General features: G+C 46.1%; 1 protein-coding gene across 1 annotated transcript; it reads left to right on the top strand.

Moving 5' to 3' along the window:
* Window positions 1-601: 601 nt before the first annotated feature.
* On the top strand, window positions 602-22458 carry PIGO (phosphatidylinositol glycan anchor biosynthesis class O). Its single transcript, XM_040421196.1, has 11 exons — window positions 602-715; window positions 3170-3660; window positions 4075-4218; window positions 7557-7680; window positions 7830-7989; window positions 8959-9132; window positions 14121-15684; window positions 16400-16603; window positions 16734-16939; window positions 18382-18452; window positions 21393-22458. The coding sequence occupies exons 2-11, from the start codon at window positions 3180-3182 to the stop codon at window positions 21520-21522; spliced, it is 3258 nt and encodes a 1085-aa protein (XP_040277130.1). The 5' UTR covers window positions 602-715; window positions 3170-3179; the 3' UTR covers window positions 21523-22458.
* The last annotated feature ends 296 nt before the right edge of the window (window positions 22459-22754 follow it).

The raw sequence follows: 22754 nt of genomic DNA, 5'->3' as shown, positions 1-22754 counted from the left end.
CCACTTAGCGCAGCTCTGTTAGTTATAGTTAGTTGCGGGCCAGCGCCAGTGGCCCCTAAGGACTCGGGGGCAATTGCCCCCCTTGCCTATATGGAAGCGCCGGCCGTGAGAGTCACATACACCTGGGGGGGATTTATCAAACTGGTGTAAAGGAAAACTGGCTTAGTTACCCATAGCAACCAATCAGATTCCACCCTTCATTTTCCATAGGACATCTCACATTTTTCAGACTCTGGGGAGGTTATATAATAACATGGACAATACCCTGTAGATATTATCAGTCTATCATTGCCATCTGTAGAGGAGAATGGTAGCCCTCAAGAGCTACCAGGTAAATACCCTCCTCTATCAGCACTTAGAGGCTGAAGAACTACAGATCCCAGCACGCCCTTTCATGCAATTGTCACAACAGTGAGTAAAGTGAGAACTCTGGGAGCGTCACCTGCAAAGAAACTACAACTGAGCATGCGTCGTCAGACTTGTCAGAGTCGGCCTGCAATACTGCCGCCAGACGGTAGGTGTTGCTAGTCGGCGCTTCGCTTTATCGAGTCTTTTCTATAGTCAGATAGGTCATCTCTCTATGGCTGTATACCCCCGTGGTCCCCGTTGTGTTCTCCTCTCTATGGTCGCGTTGCCCTGGTGACGTTGTTCTGCTCTTCCGGGTCCTCCTGACCTCAGAATCAATGTGAGGACAGCAAGCAGCTGCGGCTCCCAGGTGACTCCTGTGCCTTGTTATTATTATTAATTATCACTGTCTGGAAGGTTTCTGCTGTTAGCATGTGCAGTAATACTGTATTCTGCACGTGTGCCACCTCCTTTACCACGTGCACCTCTCTACACAGCTGAGAGGGTTATTTCTAATTCCAGCCCATACTGCATCCTGTGTGCGCAGAGTAATGGAGGGAATGGAGTGTGTGTATATATATATATATATATATATATATATATATGACTATTGTGTCCTCCATGGCATCAGTATACCGATCTTCTCCAGGAGGATGTGGAAACGTTGTACTATAGATCCCCACTGCTGATGGTCACTGTGTGTACGTTGCCCTGGAAATTGGGGCGTTACATCACTTAAAGGTGTTGTCCAGCGATGATCCACGTGTCCTATTCTAATTAATGGGACCAGTGCCCGATGCTCGCTGGGCATTGGATGGTTGGCGACACACACCCAGCGTCACATCTGGCACAACCTCTTTACATCTGACACCATGTTGTCTTCAGTTCAGTGTAAAACGCTGCCAGTCAGCAGTAGCCCAGAATTTACGATGGGTTTGGTGCATTTTGTACCAGAATTTCAGGTTAGCACAGGCCATCACGGCAGGGGCGGACTGGCTATAGACCCTACAGGTAAATTTCCCTCCAGCCCTCCTCATGGCCACCAGCTGGGTCCATAAAGATCTGATGCTCTCAGCGATAATTAATGTAGGAGCATCAGATACGTCTGCACCTGGCCTCCTGAGTTCAATGGTATTGCCTTCCTCAGGGCCATGATACAGTTTTATACTTTGGCGCGGGCGGAAGTATTTTGTGCTGCGCTGTGCTATTTGGTTTTGCTGGCATGTTTTGTTCTGCACCGCAGTATTGCGGACCCCGCCTTCTATTAATTTGGACCTACAACATGGGGCCACTTTTAAGTTTTTTCCAGGACCCCTTTAAGTTCCTTGTCCGCCCCTGAATCACGTACATTTTATAGACGCTTTTTTTTAACGAGGGGCATGAAAAGTGTCTAAAACACATCATAAATGTGGCAGAGGGCATGGTCATCGTATTGTTTTGTTTTGTACAAATTGAGGCCCATTTTTCGCCTTTCTACATTTTTACGGCTTCAATGCGGTGCCTCCAAACATGCTGCACTGCTTTGGGGAGACCCAATGGAGCCTGTTTTAGTCCGTGGGGTCCTTTTGGGTGCCGTTCACGTCCAGCGCGCCGCTGATCCAGTGCTTCCTGTACAATAGGAATATTAGGGCTGATGTGAGCAGAGCCGAAATCTCCCCCTGACCAGGCATGCTCAACCTGCGGCCCTCCAGCTGTTGCAAAACTACAAATCCCAGCAAGCCCGAACAGCCTACAGCAGGCATGCTCAACCTGCGGCCCTCCAGCTGTTGCAAAACTACAAATCCCAGCATGCCCGAAAAGCCTACAGCAGGGAATTTTGGGAGTTGTAGTTTTACAACAGCTGGAGGGCCACAGGTTGAGCATACCTGGATTAGACAAAGGAGGGCTTAACCCCCTGAAGACCAGGCTAACGTCTGATTCTCTCCACATCGTGTGGCCGTTCCCTGTGGACAGAAGGTGACTGGAGAACAGTGGAGGCTGATAAGATGTGTGACCTTCTACAGAAGCTCAATAGCAAATGGGGGAGGGGGCGTATCATAAAGGCAGCAGGTGTACACACCGCACGACTGGCCGTCTTTGTGTCATACCCCAGAAGTGATATAAGCATACAGGACCTTGGGGGCAGCACAAGCCCCCTACTTACCTATCAGCTGACTACAGGCTTATCATCATCTGCTGTCTACTGACCGGTCATAGGCTGAAGTCTGTGCCTTGGAGATCAGAGGATATTAAAGGGGTCGTCCAGGTATTCTCTCCTGCCTGATCTCCATTCTGGGCATCACAGCTTCTGAGGCAATCATTTGACCCCCAGCAAGTATCATGCAATTAGAATAGGACCCCCACATTTATAGCTGCATGCTGGGCAACCCCTATAAAAATTCCCCCATCACCCCAACATGATATTCCTGTATTACTCTGCTGAAGACAGGTGTTCGCATCATAGCATTATTGCCTATATAGCATTGCTAGAAGTGCTGTCCCGCCATTCTGCAAGCTGGCTAAGAGGTGGCCTTATGCATTGTACAAAATTTTATTTGCTGCAGCTTCGTTTGTGATTCAGAACATTATTCACTATATAAAAGTGACATCGTCCTTAGCTTTGTGGTGCATGAATAGAATGGGATAATCACAGTTGAGACTGACACATGCACAGGCAGAGCAGTAGGAGAGAGGGAGTAGTGAGGAACGCAACAACGACAATGGACGTGCCATGAAGAGTCTGTAAAGCTGCATGACAACCCTTGTGGACATTGTATTATTAGCAGTGGTAGTTGTCAGCATTGTAGAGAGGACATCTTTTACTGATGACGTGTCTCGTGTTTAGATCCCGCAGGATGAAGAGGGCTCCGCTGCTTCTGTTCCTGGCCTGGCTCTCTGTCTCCTTCTATTCCGGTATTTGGCTTTTCATGAGCGGATTTCTTCTCATGAGAATTGAGCTCAGCAACCAGAGCCGCTGTTCTGAGCCCCCGTCTCCTGCGCCTCACCTCCAGGACGCCCCCTGCTGGTTCCCACAGAGGTTTCAGAAGGCCGTGGTAGTCATTATCGATGCTCTCAAATACGACTTTGCCAAATACAACCCTGCAAACGACAACCCAAAACCTTACGAGAACAAGCTAGGCGTGATCCACCAGCTCACCACATCACAGCCACAACATGCCAGGCTGTACCCTTTCCGGGCTGACCCTCCAACCACCACCATGCAGAGGATCAAAGGCTTCACCACTGGTTCCCTGCCAACCTTTGTGGACGTGGGCAGCAACTTTGCCAGTTATGCCATCCAGGAGGACAACTTGATCCATCAGATGGTACAAAACGGTGCGTGTCGTCACAGTAAAATATTGTGGTGTGGGTCGTAGACTGTCTATTCCTTATATTCTGTCCTCAAGAGATAATGGGGTATGGCAGTGGCAGAGCTCTACATCCTCAATGCCCTAGAGACTGAGCTCACAGGCCCCTTGGCACGACTTTCTGTCCCTTTAAAAAGGTTGTACATGATTAGAAAAACATGTCTTCCTTTTTTAAGAAACAGCGCCACACTCGTCTCTGGGTTGTGTCTGGTATTGCAGCTCAGCGCCATTATAGGGAATAGGGCTGACCGGCAATACTTCACGCAACCCTTGGCTCCGTTTCTAGATAAAAAGCTGACATGTTTTTCTAATTGTACTACACTTTACTATGGGATTGCCTGCTATATCCTGTGAATTAATCCTGTACTGATCTGTATTACAGGCAAGAGAGTGGTCTTCATGGGGGATGACACCTGGGACGGACTGTTCCCCAAGAAGTTCTACAAGTCTTACTTCTTCCCATCCTTCAATGTAAAGGACCTCCATACTGTGGACGACGGGATCCTGCAGCATCTGTACCCAACCGGTGAGTGACATTATCCACGTATATGAGCTCTTGGGTCCATTGCTTTCCAGATTATTTTACTAGTATCATGTCCGTATTGCCGTCGGTAGACCTGGATTGGAGAAAATGGTTAACCCCTCAAGGACCACAACCATTTGTTCGTCGGTTTCTTTTCATTCCACCAGTCATTTTTTATTTTTTTTTGTAAGGTGTAACCGTATAAGGCTTTGTTTTCTGCAAGAGGAGTTGTACTTAAAATGAAAATACTTAAATATTACGGTACTTTATTATAAATATATTCTCAAATACCTTTCATTAGTTATAATGGCTCGTTTTGTATGGGGAGTAATCATCAGGGGAAACAAAATGGCCGCTGTCCCATTAGTTCACACAAAACCTGTCCTGATCACACACGAGGACAAGTTACTTCACAACACTGAGGTAAAGAGCTGCCTCATCCTCCTCTCTGCTCTGCTTGTCAGGGATTATAATCCTGAATACAGGTGATAAGAACTTTAGCTGAATCTTTGGGGAATTTAGTTCATGAGGAGACATGAAGTACAGAGAGGATGGACATGACAGGCTGTGGTAATGGAGACGGCATACAAGTGCTGCTGATCATTAGCCACACCTCACCCTCCTCTCATGTCTCCTCATCATCTCCATTCCCACAGCGATTCACCTGTATTCAGGATCATAATCCCTGACAAGCAGAGCCGAGGAAAACATATCTCAGCTTGTCACGGTGGAGTGATCCAGATAATAGACGACCGCAAGGCGCATAACCACAACCCGATGCAGGATTCAACAAAGTTTATTACGAGACAACGCGTTTCGGGGTCTCGACGTCCCCTTTATCAAGGGAAGAAAAACGAACGAACCAGCACCTCCATAATAAGTAAATTTGAGAACACAGGTGCACGCTACCTTGGCTGAAACACAATGGAATTAGTAGAACTACAGGTAACAGCACTCTGCTAGTCAATTGCACAAAGATAGAAGCAAACACTGAATAAAAAATAGCTGCTTGGTGGCCATACTTACTGCAAGGGCAGTTAGAAGCTCTTTGCGAATATAATTGATCAAAAATATGTCGGGCCCATCTACCGGACGACAAGGTAGCTTCTAATCAGATGGGGCCTACTCTAACATGCCTCTCCTGGGCTTACAGCCTGCAATCTGGGCAAAGTAGCCCCCAGCTATATCCTACACATGCCTCTCCCAGGCTGTCAGCCTACAATCTGGGCAAAGTAGCCCCCAGCTATATCCTACACATGCCTCTCCCAGGCTGTCAGCCTACAATCTGGGCAAAGTAGCCCCCCAGCTATATCCTACACATGCCTCTCCCAGGCTGTCAGCCTGCAATATGGGCAAAGTAGAATACAGCTGTACAAGCTATCTAATTAAAAGCACATGGTAAATGGGCGGTGGTGCACGGCTCAAACTCAGATTTACTTATTATGGAGGTGCTGGTTCGTTTGTCTTTCTTCCCTATTGTCACTGCCACTGGGGGGGTGGCGCCCCCTGGTGGTGAGTTTGAGCCGTGCACCACCGCCCATTTACCATGTGCTTTTGATTAGATAGCTTGTACAGCTGTATTCTACTTTGCCCATATTGCAGGCTGACAGCCCGGGAGAGGCATGGGTAGGATATAGCTGTAAGCCCAGGAGAGGCATGTTAGAGTCGGCCCCATCTGATTAGAAGCCACCTTGTCGTCCGGTAGATGGGCCCGACATATTATATCTATTTTTTTAAATCAGATAATTCTTATTAACAATTTGCTGTAAATTGCAAAAATAAAAAGCAAGAAAATTGTCTGTACAATATACATGCAATAGCCAATAAAGGAAATATCAAAGCATCACATGTACAATCACATTATTAATCGCGTGAGCACACCATGTAACATCCAGCATAATAGACGTACCTGAGATCAAGCATTACTGTTACACAATGCCAATTGTACAAACCAAATCTCCCACCACTTTTGATTTATAAATAAAACAACCCACCCTACCCAACTAAACCCCAGCCCCACCCACCCGAGCGATGGAACGGTCCCGGGGTCCAACCGGTTACATTATCTAAACTTACAGAGAGCAGTATATGGTGTACTTCTCATATCTGTTTAACAGGCCACCCCACACCCAACTTATGTCATTCTGTTCATTTTAAGTAAATCAAGATCCAGTTACTTGGAGTAAAGGAGAAAAAAAAGCAAGGAGAAACCCTATCCTCGCTACTTCCGACAACACAGTATATTTAGGAAAGGAGGTTAATCCGTACACTGTATCCTATACTTTTCCCAATTTTCCCATATCTTATTGAGCTTCGTTACACAATTTCTCTTAATATATACACTTTTTTCTAGGCGCAGTATATCTGACATCCTATTTAGAAATTCTCCCCTAGATGGAGACTGGGGTCTAAGCCAGTATCTGGCTATCAGTTTCCTAGCTTGAAATAGCAACCGCTGTACTCCCAGACGATGATGGCGGTTTTTAGTGTCCAATATCCCGACCACACATGTTCTTGGCCCAGGTGGAACCGTAATATCATATGCACCTTTTATAGAGGCCAGAACCGTGGTCCAGAAGCTCCGGAGCTCCGCACAATCCCAAAACATGTGTAACAGGGATGCAGGACTCATACCACATCTAGGACAATCCGCACCTGCCCGAACACCAATCCGGCATAAAAACTCGGGAGTCCTATACACCCGGTGTAACAAAAACAATTGGGACATACATTGCCCCTCACAAACTGACAGTTGCGGAGTGAGTGCTAAAAGCGACTTCCATTGCTCTTCTGTAATCGGCCCAACCTCATCTTCCCATTTATATTTGACTGCTAAAACATCTTGTTTCAGTGATTTCACATATAAGTTCCTGTAGATGGATGATATCAGGCCACTCGAGGAGCTGTTTGTGAGAAGCTGCTGAAACAACAGGATCGTAGTACATTTCAGCGATAAGGATAAGTGCATAGATAACGTAATTCACAAAATGTAAAATACATAATATAAATAAATTCATGAGTAACGGATCTGCATCCGTATGTCCATTCCACAAATGGATAGAACATGTCCTATACTTGTACACAAAATGTGGACCGTGGAACCATTGAAGTCAATTGGTCCGTAAATAATGTGGATGCGATATGGACCGTATCTGTATTTTGCAGATCTGCAAAATGCGGACTGTAGAACAGATATCTTATGTGCATGAGGCCTAAGGCATAGACATCCTGAATCCCCCTCTTTATCTCTGTTCTCCACTCTGACTTATATTTGGAGGCCCAAATTCAGGACCCCATTCGTTCAGAATGCTCTAAAATTGTCGTCTGATTTTTCTTAACAGTGGACGGAGAGGACTGGGATGTGGTCATCGCCCATTTTCTTGGTGTTGATCATTGTGGGCACAAGCATGGTCCAGACCACCCAGAGACTGCCAAGAAACTGATGCAGATGAATCAAGTTATCACGTGAGTGTAAAATAGTTATTTTGATGTTTTTTGTTGGCGACATTTAGCAGCCCCTGAACCGGGGTGTGAAAATGGTTCTGTCACAGGTAACAAACAATGCTTCTATATACATCCAGCCTGGGTAAAGAAACTGCCTTCTATCTCCACAGCTCACTTGTAGAACATCTGGATGATAAGACTCTGCTGGTGGTGGCAGGAGACCACGGAATGACAGACACCGGAGATCATGGAGGAGACAGTGAGAAGGAAGTGACTGCGGCGCTCTTCTTGTACAGCAAGGCTCCGCTGTTTGCTGACCGGCTGCAGACGGTATTGCTTTAGGGCAGTGTTGTGACTCTCCAGCCGCTGCAAGACAAAAAAATGGAAATTGCTAGATCTGTCATTTGACGGACACCAACGCCACCTGGTGGACTCCATTGATAAGAATGGGGTCTGTTGGATTGCCGATTGCCGTTATCTGGTCCGTCATTCTGCCAGACAAAATAGAGCAACATGTTGTATGTGTGAGCAGACAGTGGGATGGTCGATAAATTGGAATCATCAGGGGTCCATGTTAGGTGGCAGCGTACACTGTTAGGGCTCATGCACATGAATGTATTTTCTTTCCGTGTCCGTTCTGTTTGTTTTTTTGTGGGCGGAACCATTAATTTCAATGGGTCCGTCCGCAAAAAAAAAAGGAAGCTACTCCGTGTGCATTCCGTTTATGTATGTCCGAATTTCTATTCCACCAAAAAATAGAACATGTCCTATTATTGTCCACGTTACGGACAAGGATAGGACTGTTCTATTAGGGGTCAGCTGTTCCGGTCCACAAAATACAGAATGCACACGGACGTCATCCGTATTTTTTGCGCTTCGGGCTCATGCAGACGAACGTATTTTCTTTCCGTGTCCATTCTGGGTTTTTTGCAGACCATATGTGGAACCATTCATTTCAATCAGTCCGCAAAAAAAAAAAAGTTACTCCGTGTGCATTCTGTTTACGTATGTCCGTTCCGCAAACGAATAGAACATAGGACAGGATAGGACTGTTCTATTAGGGGCCAGCTGTTCTGTTCCGCAAAATACGGAATGCACATGGACGTCATCTGTATTTTTTGCGGATCCGTTTTTGGCGTACTGCAAAATACATGCGGCTGTGTGCATGAGCCCTTATTAGTCTGTGTAGAATGTGTCTGCAGGCTGTGGTGTTACAAGGGCAGAAGATTTGGGTGTTGGATATTGGTATTGGCCTCATGAACAGTCGTTACCTGATGAGATTTGTTCTTTATGTCTTAGGACCCTGCTGCTGTTCCTCAAGTGAACTTGGTCCCGAGTCTGTCACTGCTCCTAGGCCTCCCCATCCCATACAGTAACCTGGGGGCTATTATTGATGACCTCTTTGGGTGGCCTGAAGATAAATTATCAGCTCTGCTGTCAAAGACAAGTGCTTACCACATCAATGGCCAGCAGGTACCATTTCTCTTGTCAAGCGCTACCGTTTTACAATGGTAGTGTGTACACGCCATAACTAGGATTGGGTCCAAACTAGAGGATAAATGCAAAGCAACAAGTATCAAAAACTGCATTTAAACTGCACTGTGTGAGTAAAGCCTAAGGAGCCGCTTACAAAGCCGATTCTGTTTATGCAGAGGTTGTTCACTGAAGATTTGGCGGACCCGCTCACAGCTTAGCTTCATTAAATAAAGCTAAACCGCCAGCGGATCGCTTTAGTTCAGCCAGAGGAACAGCCTGCCGGAGTTTACCAGATCCGACATAGCTGTGCACCGCTGGACGCCATTGACTATAATGGGACCCAGCAATGATCTGACCACTTTCCGACATGTGCCGACTTTGGCTGGACACAAAGCTGTGTGTGCAGGACTTTTTGTCCGGCTGAAGCTGGCACTTATGCTGGAAAGCAGCCAGATCCCATTATAGTCAATGTGATCCAGTGGTACACAGGAAAATCTGGCTGTGTCAGATCTGTGAACCTCGGCAGGCCTTTCCTCTTCTGGATCAGTTAAATGCCGATGTGAATCAGCCCTTAGAAAATTGCAGCATAGAATTCATGGGGTTTGGGGGAGAACACGTTTTCTGAAATGTTCAGCTTTGTTAGAAATAACATACAATTGCAGCCATGTCTAATAACTTGCCTACATTAATTTTGCTGACCACATGATAACGTGGCCTCTGTACATTCGTGTGAGCTGAATGCAGATATCACATTGGTTTATTTTGGTCCAGTTTTCCCACAAAATGCTGCCATTTCTCGATCACTGAGGGGGCCATGAATGATCCTTTCAGATGGGATTAAATAGGAAAGAGCTTGCCCCTATAAGTAATGTGGAACTCCTTCATGAGTCCATCAGATGAAAGAAGGAGGGAATACATCCATCCTAGGGCAGTACAATTACTTCAACAGGTAGTTAATCTTGTGGAAGAAGCTGAGAGGCAAGACTACAGATACAGCTTACAATGTAATTAGGCCTACCAGGTAGAAGCCTGGACATACAAGTCATAGGCGCGTTTCACACGAGTGTGACTGTTTACATCCGGATGCAAGCAAGTTCAGTCAGTTTTGTCTGCGATTGCGTTCAGTTGTTTCCGCGCGAGTGCAATGCGTTTTGATGCGTTTTTCACTCACGTGATAAAAAACTGAAGGTTTACAAACAACATCTCTTAGCAACCATCAGTGAAAAATGCATTGTATCCGCACTTGCTTCCAGATGCAATGCGTTTTTCACTTCTATGGGGCCAGGGCTGCGTGAAAAACTCAGAATATATACAACATGCTGCGTGAACAAAAACGCTCATGTACACAAACCCATTGAAATGAATGGGTCAGGATTTAGTGCGGGTGCTATGCGTTCACATCACACATTGCACCCGTGCGGAAAGCTCGCTCATGTGAAAGGGGCCAGTCTACGCTGATTGTCTACAAGGACATCATTGTGCCAGTGCGTCACATGAGTAACATTTGATGGATTGGACTAGATACCATATACGCAGACATATAGTTGGCAGCTCGTTGCGCCACAGTCCATCAGCTCACACACGAGTACGTTTTTCTTGGTAATATCATGACTGAAAATCATGTACTCCTAGTTCAGACTTCATTGGCTTCTTTTCAAAGACTCAGAGTAACCATTGGTGTCAAGTTGCATTTCCCCCATGGTCATCTAAACTACTGCGCCACCAATGAAGATAACTGACCTGTTAATACATATACAGGAGGTGGGTGCCGGAATCAAATAGCCGGCACCCGACCTCTATGACAGGGAGCTGCGATCTGCTGCAGTTAACCCCTCAGGTGCAGTACCTGAGGGCTTAACTGTAGCGGATCGCAGCTCCCTGTCATAGAGGTCGGGTGCCGGCTATTTGATTCCGGCACCCACCTCCTGTATTTGTATTAACAGGTCAGTTATCTTCATTGGTGGTGCAGTGGCCACAGCCCCCCCTCCTCCTCCCGTCTCTCTTCTTATTGGCGGCGGCAGCAGCACAGGGGGGAGGGAGAGACTCCTTCTCCACTGCGCTGCTGAGAAGAACATCGGCAGCGGGGCTGAGAACTATCATCTCCTGTGCCCCGCCGCTGTATTCAACTGCAGAGCTGCGGCGGCGGGTCTAGTCGCAAATGGCGACAAGACTAAAAAGTCTTGTCGCCATTTGTAAATTCTAAGTCGCATTGGCGACCATTTGGGTCGCCATCTGGAGCCCTGCCTTTGGGTGTTCCACAAGAATTAACGGAAAATGGAGGCGAAATTTCAAAATTAATTTTTTTTTTTATGCAGATTTTTCAGATTAATCAATTTTTTTCTTGCAACACAGCAATAGTTAACAGCAAACTAAACCTCAATATGCATTACTCTGATTATGCAGTTTACATAAATACCCCATATGTGGTGGTAAACTGCTCTATGGGCACGTGGCAGTGGTCAGAAGGATAGGAGCGCCATATGGATTTTGGAGCCAGATTTTGCTAGAATGGTTTTTGGGCACCATTTTGTATTTGAAGAGACCCTGATGGTACCTTTTTGTGAGGCATGGTGAAAAAAAGGCTGTTTTGGCTCAGTTTTTTTTTTTTTTACAGTAATCACCTGAGGGGGCATATAATGCGATATTTTATAGAGCAGATTGTTACGGACGCGGCAATACCCAATATGTCTATTATTTTTATTTTTGTTAAGTTTTACACACTAAATTCATTTTTGAACACAATGAAATCTTGTTTTTGTGTTGCCATTTTCTGACTGCCCTATTTTTTTTTTATTTTTCTGGCGATTGTCTTAGGTAGGGTCTCATATTTTTTGTGGGATGAGATGGTGGTTTGTTACCATTTTGGGGTACATAATTTTTTTTTTACAGCATTCACCTGAGGGAGCATCTCATGTGATATTTTTATAGAGCAGGTTGTTACGGATGTGACGATACCTAATATGTCTATCATTTTTATTTTTGTTAAGGCCTCATGCACGCGACCGTTGTGTGTTTTGCAGTCCACAAATTGCGGATCCGCAAAACACGGATGGCGTCCGTGTGCGTTCCCCAATTTACGGAACGGCGCGGACAGCCATTAATATAACTGCCTATTCTTGTCCACAAAACGGACAAGAATAGGACAGGTTATATTTTTTTTGCGGACCACGGAACGGAGCAACGGATGCGGAAAGCACACGGAGTGCTGTCCGCATCTTTTGCGGCCCCATTGAAGTGAATGGGTCCGCATCCAAGCCGCAAATACTGCAGCTCGGATGCGGACCAAAACAACGGTCGTGTGCATGAGGCCTAAGTTTTACACAGTAAATGCATTTTTGAACAGATCTAAATCTTGTTTTTGGGTTGCCATTTTCTGAGAGCCATATATTTTTTTTTCTTTTTTGGGCGATTGCCTTAGGTAGGGTCTTATTTTTTGCAGGATGAGATGAAGGTTTGATTGGTACCATTTTGGGCTTAATACACCTTTTTGATCGCTTGGTATTGCACTTTTTGTGAGGGAAGGTGACCAAAAATGGCTGTTTTCGCACAGTTTTTTTATTTTTATTTATTTTTTCTTCTTTACTGCATTCACCTGACAGGGTGGATCATGTGATATTTTTATAGGGCCGGTCGATACGGACGCGGTAATACCCAATATGTATACTTTTTTACAATTTTTTTTATTACTTAATTATGGGAAAAGAACACAATTTTTTTATTTTTTTATTATGCAAAACTTTATAAACTTTTTTTTTTTTGTCCCCACAACTTTTGGTGGTCTGATCCCCTTTACAATGCATGACAATGATTCTGTATTGTAATGCATTGGCTGTGAGTGTATTACACACTGTAATACACTTACAGCCTTCCTGCCTGTGAGATCCAGGGGGCTAGATCTCACAGGCTTACATGGAAGGCAGCCCCGATGCCTGTGGAAGGCATCGGGCTGCCTTCCCTGCCATCGGGTCCCCGTCACAGCAGCGATGGGACCCGATGGGGAAGGGGAGGGAGCTCCCTCCCTCCACACACCCCCACATGCGGGTTAATTAGGCGCCTACGGCAGGGGTCCGGCTAACGGGAACAGCCGGTCCCCTGCAGCTGATCGGGTGGGCACAGCTCCTGTACTACGCCGCTGGTCGGGAAGGGGTTAAACTAAATATATAACATTTCTTAGTTATAAAAACTGATATTTGGAATCTGCACCTTCAAATTGATTAAGATCAGTACAAATAGGCAAGTCAGCTTAAAAAAATCTTCAAATGTAGACCAAAGTAATGTATCATAGGCTCATTCAAGTGAGTTCGGCTACTTTCACATATGCGTTTTAGTTTCAGGTTTTGAGCCCTGACCAAAACGGTTCTGCTTTGATTCCACATCAGGATGCATTTGTTCCGTTAGGATGCGGTTGTGTTAAATTTAAATGGAACAAACTGGATCTTTTCACTAAATAGATTGAAAGTCATTGGGTGATGGCTCCAGTTTTTTTAGGATCCTAAAAAACCGGATCCATCACCATTGACTTACATTGTTTTTAGTGACGGATCCAGTTTATTCCGTTTCGACAGCTTGCAGCGGTTTCGTGTCCGGTCACAAAACAGAATGCTGATGGAACGGAGGGACTCCCGATGCATCCTGAACAGATCTCTTTCCATTCAAAATGCATGGGGACAAAACGGAACCGCATTGGCCTGGTTTTGAGATCTTCTCAAAACCAATATGCCAAAATGCATATGTGAAAGTAGCTTTATAGTACCAAGCGCGCTGCATTGACGAGATCAGCGCTGTGTGGAGGCCTTTAGGAGTCCCTGTGTTCTGCTTGGCATTGGGGCCTGGACCCTTACTAACCACAAGTTGTTGGCCCGTCCTAGGATCATGAATATTACATACCATGGCAACCTTACAATATAATGCTGACTTGTAATATCCATCTGACATGTTTGAGGTCACTATATGTGAGCTTTCCTACCGTCTGCTCTCTCTAACAGGTGGCTCGCTACTTGGACTCCTATTCCCGGGCCGCTGGCGACCTGCCTGCTGAGAAGCTGAGGGTTCTGGCGGATCTGTTCTCCTCACTGACTGCAGAATTTGAGCAGCTTATGTCACAGCGGGAGCAGCAGTCTGAGGAAGAGCTGGACGCTCATCTGAAGAAGATTATACAAGGGCTCCAGAGCTACCTGAACCAAGCCCGGGCTGTTTGCATGGAGTCCTGGGCTCGCTTCCACCCTTTGCATATGATCATGGGCTGCATCATGCTGCTCACCTCCTGTTTCCTGTGTTACATTATTGCGGAGGCTGGATCAGCCTTAACTTTGCCTTACAAGCACCTGCTGGGATATCCCTTTCTCTTTACTGTATTGGTCACTGCCCCGCTGGGCCTGGCAGTATGGACGTCTGTGGTGGCACTCGACCTAGTAACTCTCTGTGCTGCAGCCACTGTTGTCTCGCAGATCAGTTTCTACTTCAATTTTCGGACACAGAAGTGTTCACAGATGACATGGCGGCCCCGTCCCGTGTATCTTTTACTATCCGGACCCTGTGCTGTGCTCTTATTTCGCTGCTGTTCTTTGTTTTCGGACAGCTATGTGGTCGCGGAGGGGAAAGTGGCTCCTTTCCTTCTCCTGTCTCTGCTTACAGTGACTGTGGTCAAACTACATTGGGATGGTAAACTCATGCTCCCTACGTTTACTCCTCTAGGAAGTGAGTCCTTGAAACCCTCCCTGACCCCAGCTTACAGGAAGGATGGCACTTGGCTTGTGTGGCTACTGGCCGCACTGGGGATTTGCCTTCGTCTTTCTGGACTCTTCCATAATTGCCGGGAAGAGACTCCAGATTGTCAGCCCTCGTCCCTCCTGTCTCCTCTCTCTAGCGTTCGGGACCCTGAGCTGAAGAACTTCTTTTATGTTTGCTGCGTCGTGTGTATTGGGTTCATTGTGTTCCTCATCAGGAAGTGGCTGCAACATTATGGAAACCTCAACAGCATCTCTCCGCTGGTGCTCTACGTCCGCTGGGGCTTCCCTCTTATTGTTTTAGGAGTCGCTTGCTACTGGGCCCTGAGCTCAGGTACAGAAGATAGTTTTGCACAGCTGAAGGAGCTCACTGACCTCGCTCTTGTGTCCTTTCCCAGAGCCATCTACACATTGGCCGGACTGGGCCTCCTGCTGGTTCTGTGGAACCCTATAACCGTCTTTATGAAGAGCCGGGTCTCGGAGGTGGACAGCACAGTGACTACTTACCATGGAGCACCTGGCTCTGCGGCTGAACTACAACATGTGATCCCGCAGATCTACAGGACAATGCAGCGCACCCTGAAGAGTCGTCTTCAACATGGAGTCGAGGGAGGGGACAGGAAGAAGGGAGCAGCTGTGGAGGCCTATGGTCTGGGCAGCGTCTACTCTGCCGCAATGGTTATCACTCTTTCTATTCTTACCTTGGTTCTGATATTGCTGCACAGTGAGCGGTTGACCCCGGCATTCCTGCTGCTCTTACTAGAGGCCTTCATCATCCTGCACATCCATGGACACATCGCCAACATTTACGGGGACGGTGTCGGTAAGTAATGTAGTATGTCGATTTGTGAGATGGGCAATTTGGCAACGCGCACACTAAACGCGGTGTGAACAGAGCCTGAAATAATGATATTTAGATTGGGATGGGTTCATCAAAGGGGGTTTCTAAAACTTTTAGGCTAAATGCACACGGTCAGGATTACGTGCGGAAAATCCACACCGTGGGTCATGTACATTGTATTCTATGAGAATTTGAAATTCTCATGCACACAATGCTGATTTTTTTTTTTTTCCCCACACAGATTTTAAAGTCCGAAGCATGTCAATGTATTTAATTTTTCCTGTCTAGATTTTTTCCATTCACTTCAATGGGGACAGTAAAATCAGCATGTGGAAAATCCACAGCCTTCTCCCAGCTTACCAAGTACAGCGCGGCACATTGTATAGCAGCTCGGTCAGATACTGATCACCTATCCAGAGGATAAGTCATCAGTATTAAAATCTCAAAAAAAAACATTAATTTACCCCATGGAGCCTGACAGAAACCTAATGATTGATGCTTTGGGTGAAGGGATCTGAGTCAGTCCTGTCCTTTTTAGCTGCGAGTTCCTGGATCCTTTGGTTTGTTGATTGGTGCGAACCCCGCTCATGGAATATATCTGATCGGTCTTGTTCCACGTCTCAATGACCATACAGAATACTCGGGCTGCATTTAGTGAATCTTTAAATGACTGGAATTTTTAATCTTTTTTTGGCAGAACTATTTAGTGTCCCCTGGTACGCAGTTCTGGCGTGGTCTCTTGCCGCCTCTAAAAACTTCTACTCCACCGGTCACCAACCAGTCTTTCCGGCCATCCACTGGAACTCGGCTTTTGTAGGATTTCAGGATGGACACGCAAATAACATCATCCCAGCCCTGATGGTCGCCGCCAACACCTTCTCTGCCAACATCTTGTTCTCAGGTAACGGCACTGTAGTGAACATTGGATTTCAGGTACCTCCAGCTTTGGAAGGATGCGTCTGAGAACGTTATGGAGACGGCTGATTGCATAACTGTTTTAACGGCGTTCCGTTTTTTCTCTTCTGAGGAAGTCGGATCCTGTCTACTGCTGCTCTGGCCATTCCTGTGTGAAGCCCCCACTGCCCGAAAAAAGAAAGGAAAGAAGGCGAGCAAAGAGGGAGATACTGAAGACGATGATATGCCTATGATGGAGATGAGGCTCCGGGAGGAACCGGACAAGTTCTCTGTAGCTCTGCTGCAGCTTGGGACCAAGTATCTCTTCATTCAGGGAGTGCAGGTATATAGTTTAATATTTGGCTGTACATATTAGAGCCAATCTTCAATCTACCTCACTGAAGTTCTGTTCGAGTTCACATCATTGTTTTGATCCATCAGAAGAACAAAAAAAAACGGATCCTGCGAATCCGTAATGCACGTTTGGCATCCGTTTGAGCCATTTCCGTCTGAAAAATGAATGAAACGGAGGCCAAATTTGCATAACGGATGCACAGGATCCATTTTTATTACAGTATCTGGTTTTTTTTCTTTATTTTTCTGTTGTTCTGACTGATCAGAAAAATAACAGTGATGTGAACTCTCCCTTATTCGAAGTTGCAATGTACCTCAAAATCCCCAAAATATCTAAAACCTCAAAAATGTATACCTGGGCCCTGCATGCTCCCTGTATCTCTGCACACCCCGTGCCATATTATATGTAGAAATGACATAAATGTAGGTGAATCCCCACATACAGGGGACTTACACAAACAGAATTCTTATTAAAATATAGATGCAAGTGGGAGCAGTTCCAGTAAGTTCTTGGCGTTAAAGGGTTTTCCCCATCTTAATATTTGTGGCATATTGCTAGGATATTCGACAAATGTAAGATGGGTGCGGGTCCCATAGGGCGCCTGAAGTGAAGGAGAGCGGGTGCACATGTGTGGCCATCCTCCATTCACCACTATGAGAGTTCCAAAAATACCCATGCACCTAACCGTGAATGGAGAGGTGTCTGCGCTTGTGCGGCTCCTCTTCCTTCACCTCGGGATCCCTGTTCTAGAGAAGAGAGCAGGTCCCAGAGGTGTTGCCTGCACCTATCTGACATCTGTAGTGTATTCTAGTGAAATGCCACAAATGTTGACATGGTAAAGCACCTTTAAAGGGGTTGTCTAACCTCAGCAAATGGCATTTATCATGTAGAGAAAGGCACTTACTAATGTATTGTGATTGCACATATTGCCTCCTTTGCTGGCCCTTTCCAAGGGTTATGACCGCCGGTGCAGCGCAGACATGAAGTGCTGCTCATGCATGCCCATGTGTGCCCCCACAGTTCCGACCACCAGAGAGACTGGCGTCTTTTTCTACAGCTTGCAAGCACAACCACTGCTGCTGGATTGCAGAGTAGTTGTATCCCCTTGTATTAACCTTGCCTGCATGATAAATGCCATTTGCCGAAGTAAGACCAGTTAAATTTCCCCCTGTGGACCTGCAAACTCATGCTCGAGTCCTACGGCCTGTATTCTGCCTGTGGTGCAGCATATACAGATCGGTGGGCAGGTTCTCATGGTGGAGCTGCCAGGGAATATTTTCCTCGCCCTCCAGCATCTCTGCTGTTTTGTCAGGATGCTCCTATTTGTGAAAAGGAGAGAGATTATTAGGGAAACATCCCAGAATTTGCATTTCATCTCCAGATAATCGAATATTTCCCACTTATTTCTTCTGTCTTCTGTGACTTTGCAGCTGCTGTCCTGCGTCTGTGCTGCCATGATACTCCGTCGCCATCTCATGGTCTGGAAAGTATTTGCACCAAAGTAAGTCCAATATACTTACATGTATTTGTTGTTTCTTATATAACCCCAACATATTAAAAGGGATTGTCCGTCCACTCATTTTTCTTTTAAAATGTGACATATAACAACAAACAAAGATACCCGCCATGCCCCTGTTGGTCTCTCTTGACACTCCGTTCAGCCCATCAATGGCCGCCGCAGTGACGCACTTTAGCCAGTGATGGGCTGTGATTTCCTGTGTGTGAAGACAGACCAAGAAGTGGAGACCAGCATGGAGTTGGGAAGGTTTGGAAGGGAAGGGATGGAGGATCAGTGAGGCAAGTATCACTTCTTTTGTTTTATATGCCATTTAAACCCTTTAAAAAAACATAACCCCTTTGGAAGAATTTACATATGGCAGATTTTCCATACTGGGGACTTGCTCAGACCTTACTCAGTGTGCTGGAGCTGGGTAATGGTCTGCAGTGTAGTTAAGGACTGTGGGGGCACTTTAAAGGGCTTGCGCCAAGTTTGCACGCTTTCCCCTATTGACAAATCACTGGGGTTCCCACCGATCCTGAGAGGGCCCATTTCCCCCGATCTGATGGAGCGGCAGGTTGGGCTGTCACCCTGTCGCTCCATTCATTCTCTACGTGACTGCTGGAGTTAGGGAAGTTTAAGTCCCATAGAGACTGAATGGAGCGTCAAAGAGCATGCTCAACCTGCCACTCCATCAGATCAGGGGAACAAGACTTCTTAAGATCGGTGGGGGTCCCAGCAGTTGGAACCCCAATGATCTGTTATCACCTATTCTGTGGGGGTCCCAGTGGTCAGACCCCAACAATCAGGTATTCCTTATCTTGTGGATAGAGGATCGCTTGCAAACTTGGCACAACCCCTTTAACTACTGTGGAATCACGAGTGAGAGATATAAGCCATTTTGTGGCAGCGTGGGGGCACTGAAAGTACTGTTGGGCACTATGGGAGGATTGTGGGCACAGTAATTGCTGTATATGTGCTGTGGGGACACTTACTCGTGCAGTAGGCACTAGCACTATGGCGGTTTTACATCTACTATCAGGGCACCATGAATATTCCTTCTGGAGTATGAACAGTACTGTTCTATACAACTTAAAACACCAGCCACAGCATAAAAGCAGTAGAACTTTGAATGTAGCTCTGGTTGTGACTAGAGTATACAATTTCAATCAGTTAAAGGCTATGTACACCTTTGGGGGCAAAGGTGTACATAGCCCTCCGGTATCTTTGGTCACAAAGTTATAGTAGGCGGAGATTCCAGTCACTAAGTTATGGTAGGCGGAGTCTGCCCTTGTTCTGCTGTAGCGCTGGCCAATCGCAGCGCAGAGCTCACAGCCTGGGAGGTTATTTTCTCCCAGGCTGTGAGCTCTGCGCTGCGATTGGCCAGCGCTACAGCAGAACAAGGGCAGACTCCGCCTACCATAACTTAGTGACTGGAATCTCCGCCTACTATAACTTTGTGACCAAAGATACCGGAGGACATAGCAGGAGAACGGAGCGGCGCCCGGGGATAATAGTAAGTGCAGTGAGATCCCCGGGCGCCGCTCTACATGTCTGTATGCTTAGTTCACAATGTCATAATGGGTGAAAGGTCCTCTTTAAGCTACTTTCACACTGGCGTTTTGGCTTTCCGTTTCTGAGATCCGTTCAGGGCTCTCACACGCGGTCCAAAACGGATCAGTTTTGACCTAATGCATTCTGAATGAATAAAGATCCGCTCAGAATGCACCAGTTTGCCTCCAATCAGTCTCCATTCCTCTCTGGAGGTGGACACCAAAACACTGCCTGCAGCGTTTTGCTGTCCGTCTGATGAAACTGAGCCAAACGGATCCGTCCTGACACACAATGTAAGTCAATGGGGACGGATCCGTTTTCTATGACACAATCTGGTACATTAGAAAACGGATCCGTCTTGGCTATGTTAAAGATGATACAACCATCCGCACCAAACGCAAATGTGAAAGTAGCCTTAAAGGGTTAACTGTGTAGCTGTGAGAAGCAGACTTTCACTTTGTGCTGGTCATCTAATAACCCTTCTCACTAAATTACTAAAACATCATAAACACTTATTTAAGGGTCCATTCACACGTCCGTAAGTGTTTTGCGGATCTGCAATTTGCGGATCCGCACATCACAGACACTATAATAGAAAATGCCTTTTCTGGTCCGCAATTGCGGACAAGAATAGGACATGTTCTATTTTTTCCAGGAACGAAATTGCGGATCCGGAAAAAACGGATCACGAAAAAACGGATGCGGTCACAAACACTATAATAAAAAATGCCTTTTCTGGTCCGCAATTGCGGTCAAGAATAGGACATGTTCTATTTTTTCCAGGAACGAAATTGCGGATCCCGAAAAAACGGATCACGAAAAAACGGATGCGGTCACAGACACTATAATAGAAAATGCCTTTTCTGGTCCGCAATTGCGAACAAGAATAGGACATGTTCTATTTTTTCCAGGAACGAAATTGCGGATCCCGAAAAAACGGATGCGGATCCAGGAAATGTGGATTTGCATCCGTTTCAGCCCCATTGAAAGTGAATGGGTCCGCAAACTGCGGAACGAATGCGGACCCAAATTGCGGACGTGTGAATGGACCCTAAACCACATTCTTATCAGTCAGATAAAAACTGAGCTCTAATGAATGGTTAGGAGGTTAGAGATAAGGAGCCGGACAGAACAGAGTGAAAACGGACAAAATTATACGAGAGTCTTAAGGCTGTACAGAGAAAAGGGTTCAGAATTTTTTAATAAAGACCGATTGAAAAAAGGATTTTAGCTCAAAATGAGGACAAGTTAATAATAAAAAAATACAATTGCCCCCCAAAGGTGTCCATAGCCTTTAAGTCAAGGTTTCTCAGTGTTGAGATGATAAACTGTAGATGTTGGATAACTGTGACACTTGGAGTATTGTGTCTATGTCTGTGCTTCTCCTAGGTTCTTGTTTGAAGGTTTGGGCTTTGCAGTCAGCAGCCTCTTCCTCCTCTTCGGGACGGCACTGGTTTTACGAGTTGACTTTGCGGTCAGTAACTGGTTCAAGAACCTCATTATCCAGCAGAACAGGTAGCGCTGGAGAACGTGGACTTGTCGTCAAACTAGCAGAGACGCGGAATTCACTCAGTGCCTCGAGGATGGTTGTACCCACATCGGCTTCTTCTGCACCCAGCATTTATTTCACCACTTCGAAGACATCAGTATAAAAATGTTGTACTAACATCTGGGTGTTTCGCTCGTGGGCACAAGGGGAGCCTCGTCTGTGGTGACCCCTCCATGCCGTGTAACTTTACGGTACAACCAATGGGACGCAACCTATAAAGGATTCACTGTGCCAACCTGTATGAACTGAATAGTGTATGTGTGGGTAAGAGGGCTTTTTATTTTGGACATGTGTATTTGCCAATTGCTGAGGGAAGAAATTGCCAAGGATTACAGAATTTTTCTAGATTTAAAAGATCCTGGGTCACATTTGTCACCTTCGTTTTTTTTTGTTGCTGCAGATATTGACCCTGTAGATCAGGCATCCTCAAACTGCGGCCCTCCAGCTGTTGTAAAACTACAACTCCCACACTGCCCTGCTGTAGGCTGATACCTGTAGGCTGTTCGGGCATGCTGGGAGTTGTAGTTTTGCAACAGCTGGAGGGCCGCAGTTTGAGGATGCCTGCTGTAGATGATATGTTGGGATTATATACCTCTTCAGGGTACAGTAGACCTTATTTAGCCATCAGCCCTGAAGCCTGAAAAATCTTGTTTGGCTCAGCTGTGTTATTTCAGTTTAAAAGGGGAGATGAGCGTCTAACCGGCTGCTCTGGTGCCGCTTATTGTCAATACATGACTGGTAAAAATCAAAGCTTTTGGATTGATTTGATGGCACGCCATTGGTGGAGGTCTTGTGACCATCTAATGTCTGTAGGCTGCTTTACTGTGTGTCCTGTATTATGGCCACCGCTAGCTACATAACACACATGAGGTTAAAGAGGCTTCGTCAGCAGGATCAACCCTATTAAGGGTATATTTACACTACTGTATTTATCGGTCCGCATCCGTTCTGCAATTTTGTAGAGCGGATGTGGACCCATTTATCTCAATGGGGCCGCAAAAAAGATGCGGACAGCACACCGTGTGCTGTCCGCATCCGTCCTGCGGTCCCGCAAAAAAGATAAAACTTGTCATGCTGATTTAAAACAATACCTTTCTTTTGTCTTTATGCTAAACGGCTGCAGAGATATCTGTGTTTTATTCATATGCAAATGAGCAGGTTTGAGCACCAGGAGGCGGGGCTGAATCCTTAGAGCCCTGCTT

This window comes from Bufo bufo, chromosome 2 (genome assembly GCF_905171765.1).
Source record: "Bufo bufo chromosome 2, aBufBuf1.1, whole genome shotgun sequence".
NCBI lineage: Eukaryota > Metazoa > Chordata > Amphibia > Anura > Bufonidae > Bufo > Bufo bufo.
The sequence above is the reverse complement of the archived record's forward strand: the minus strand, read 5'-3'. Positions and strand labels throughout refer to the sequence as shown.

Excerpts from the sequence above, each read along its gene's own strand:
- PIGO (XM_040421196.1), top strand. The coding sequence starts at position 3,180 with ATGAAGAGGGCTCCGCTGCTTCTGTTCCTGGCCTGGCTCTCTGTCTCC. Across the intron at positions 9,133-14,120 it reads ACCACATCAATGGCCAGCAG|GTGGCTCGCTACTTGGACTC; the intron begins GTACCATTTCTC and ends TCTCTCTAACAG. Across the intron at positions 16,940-18,381 it reads TCTTCATTCAGGGAGTGCAG|CTGCTGTCCTGCGTCTGTGC; the intron begins GTATATAGTTTA and ends GTGACTTTGCAG.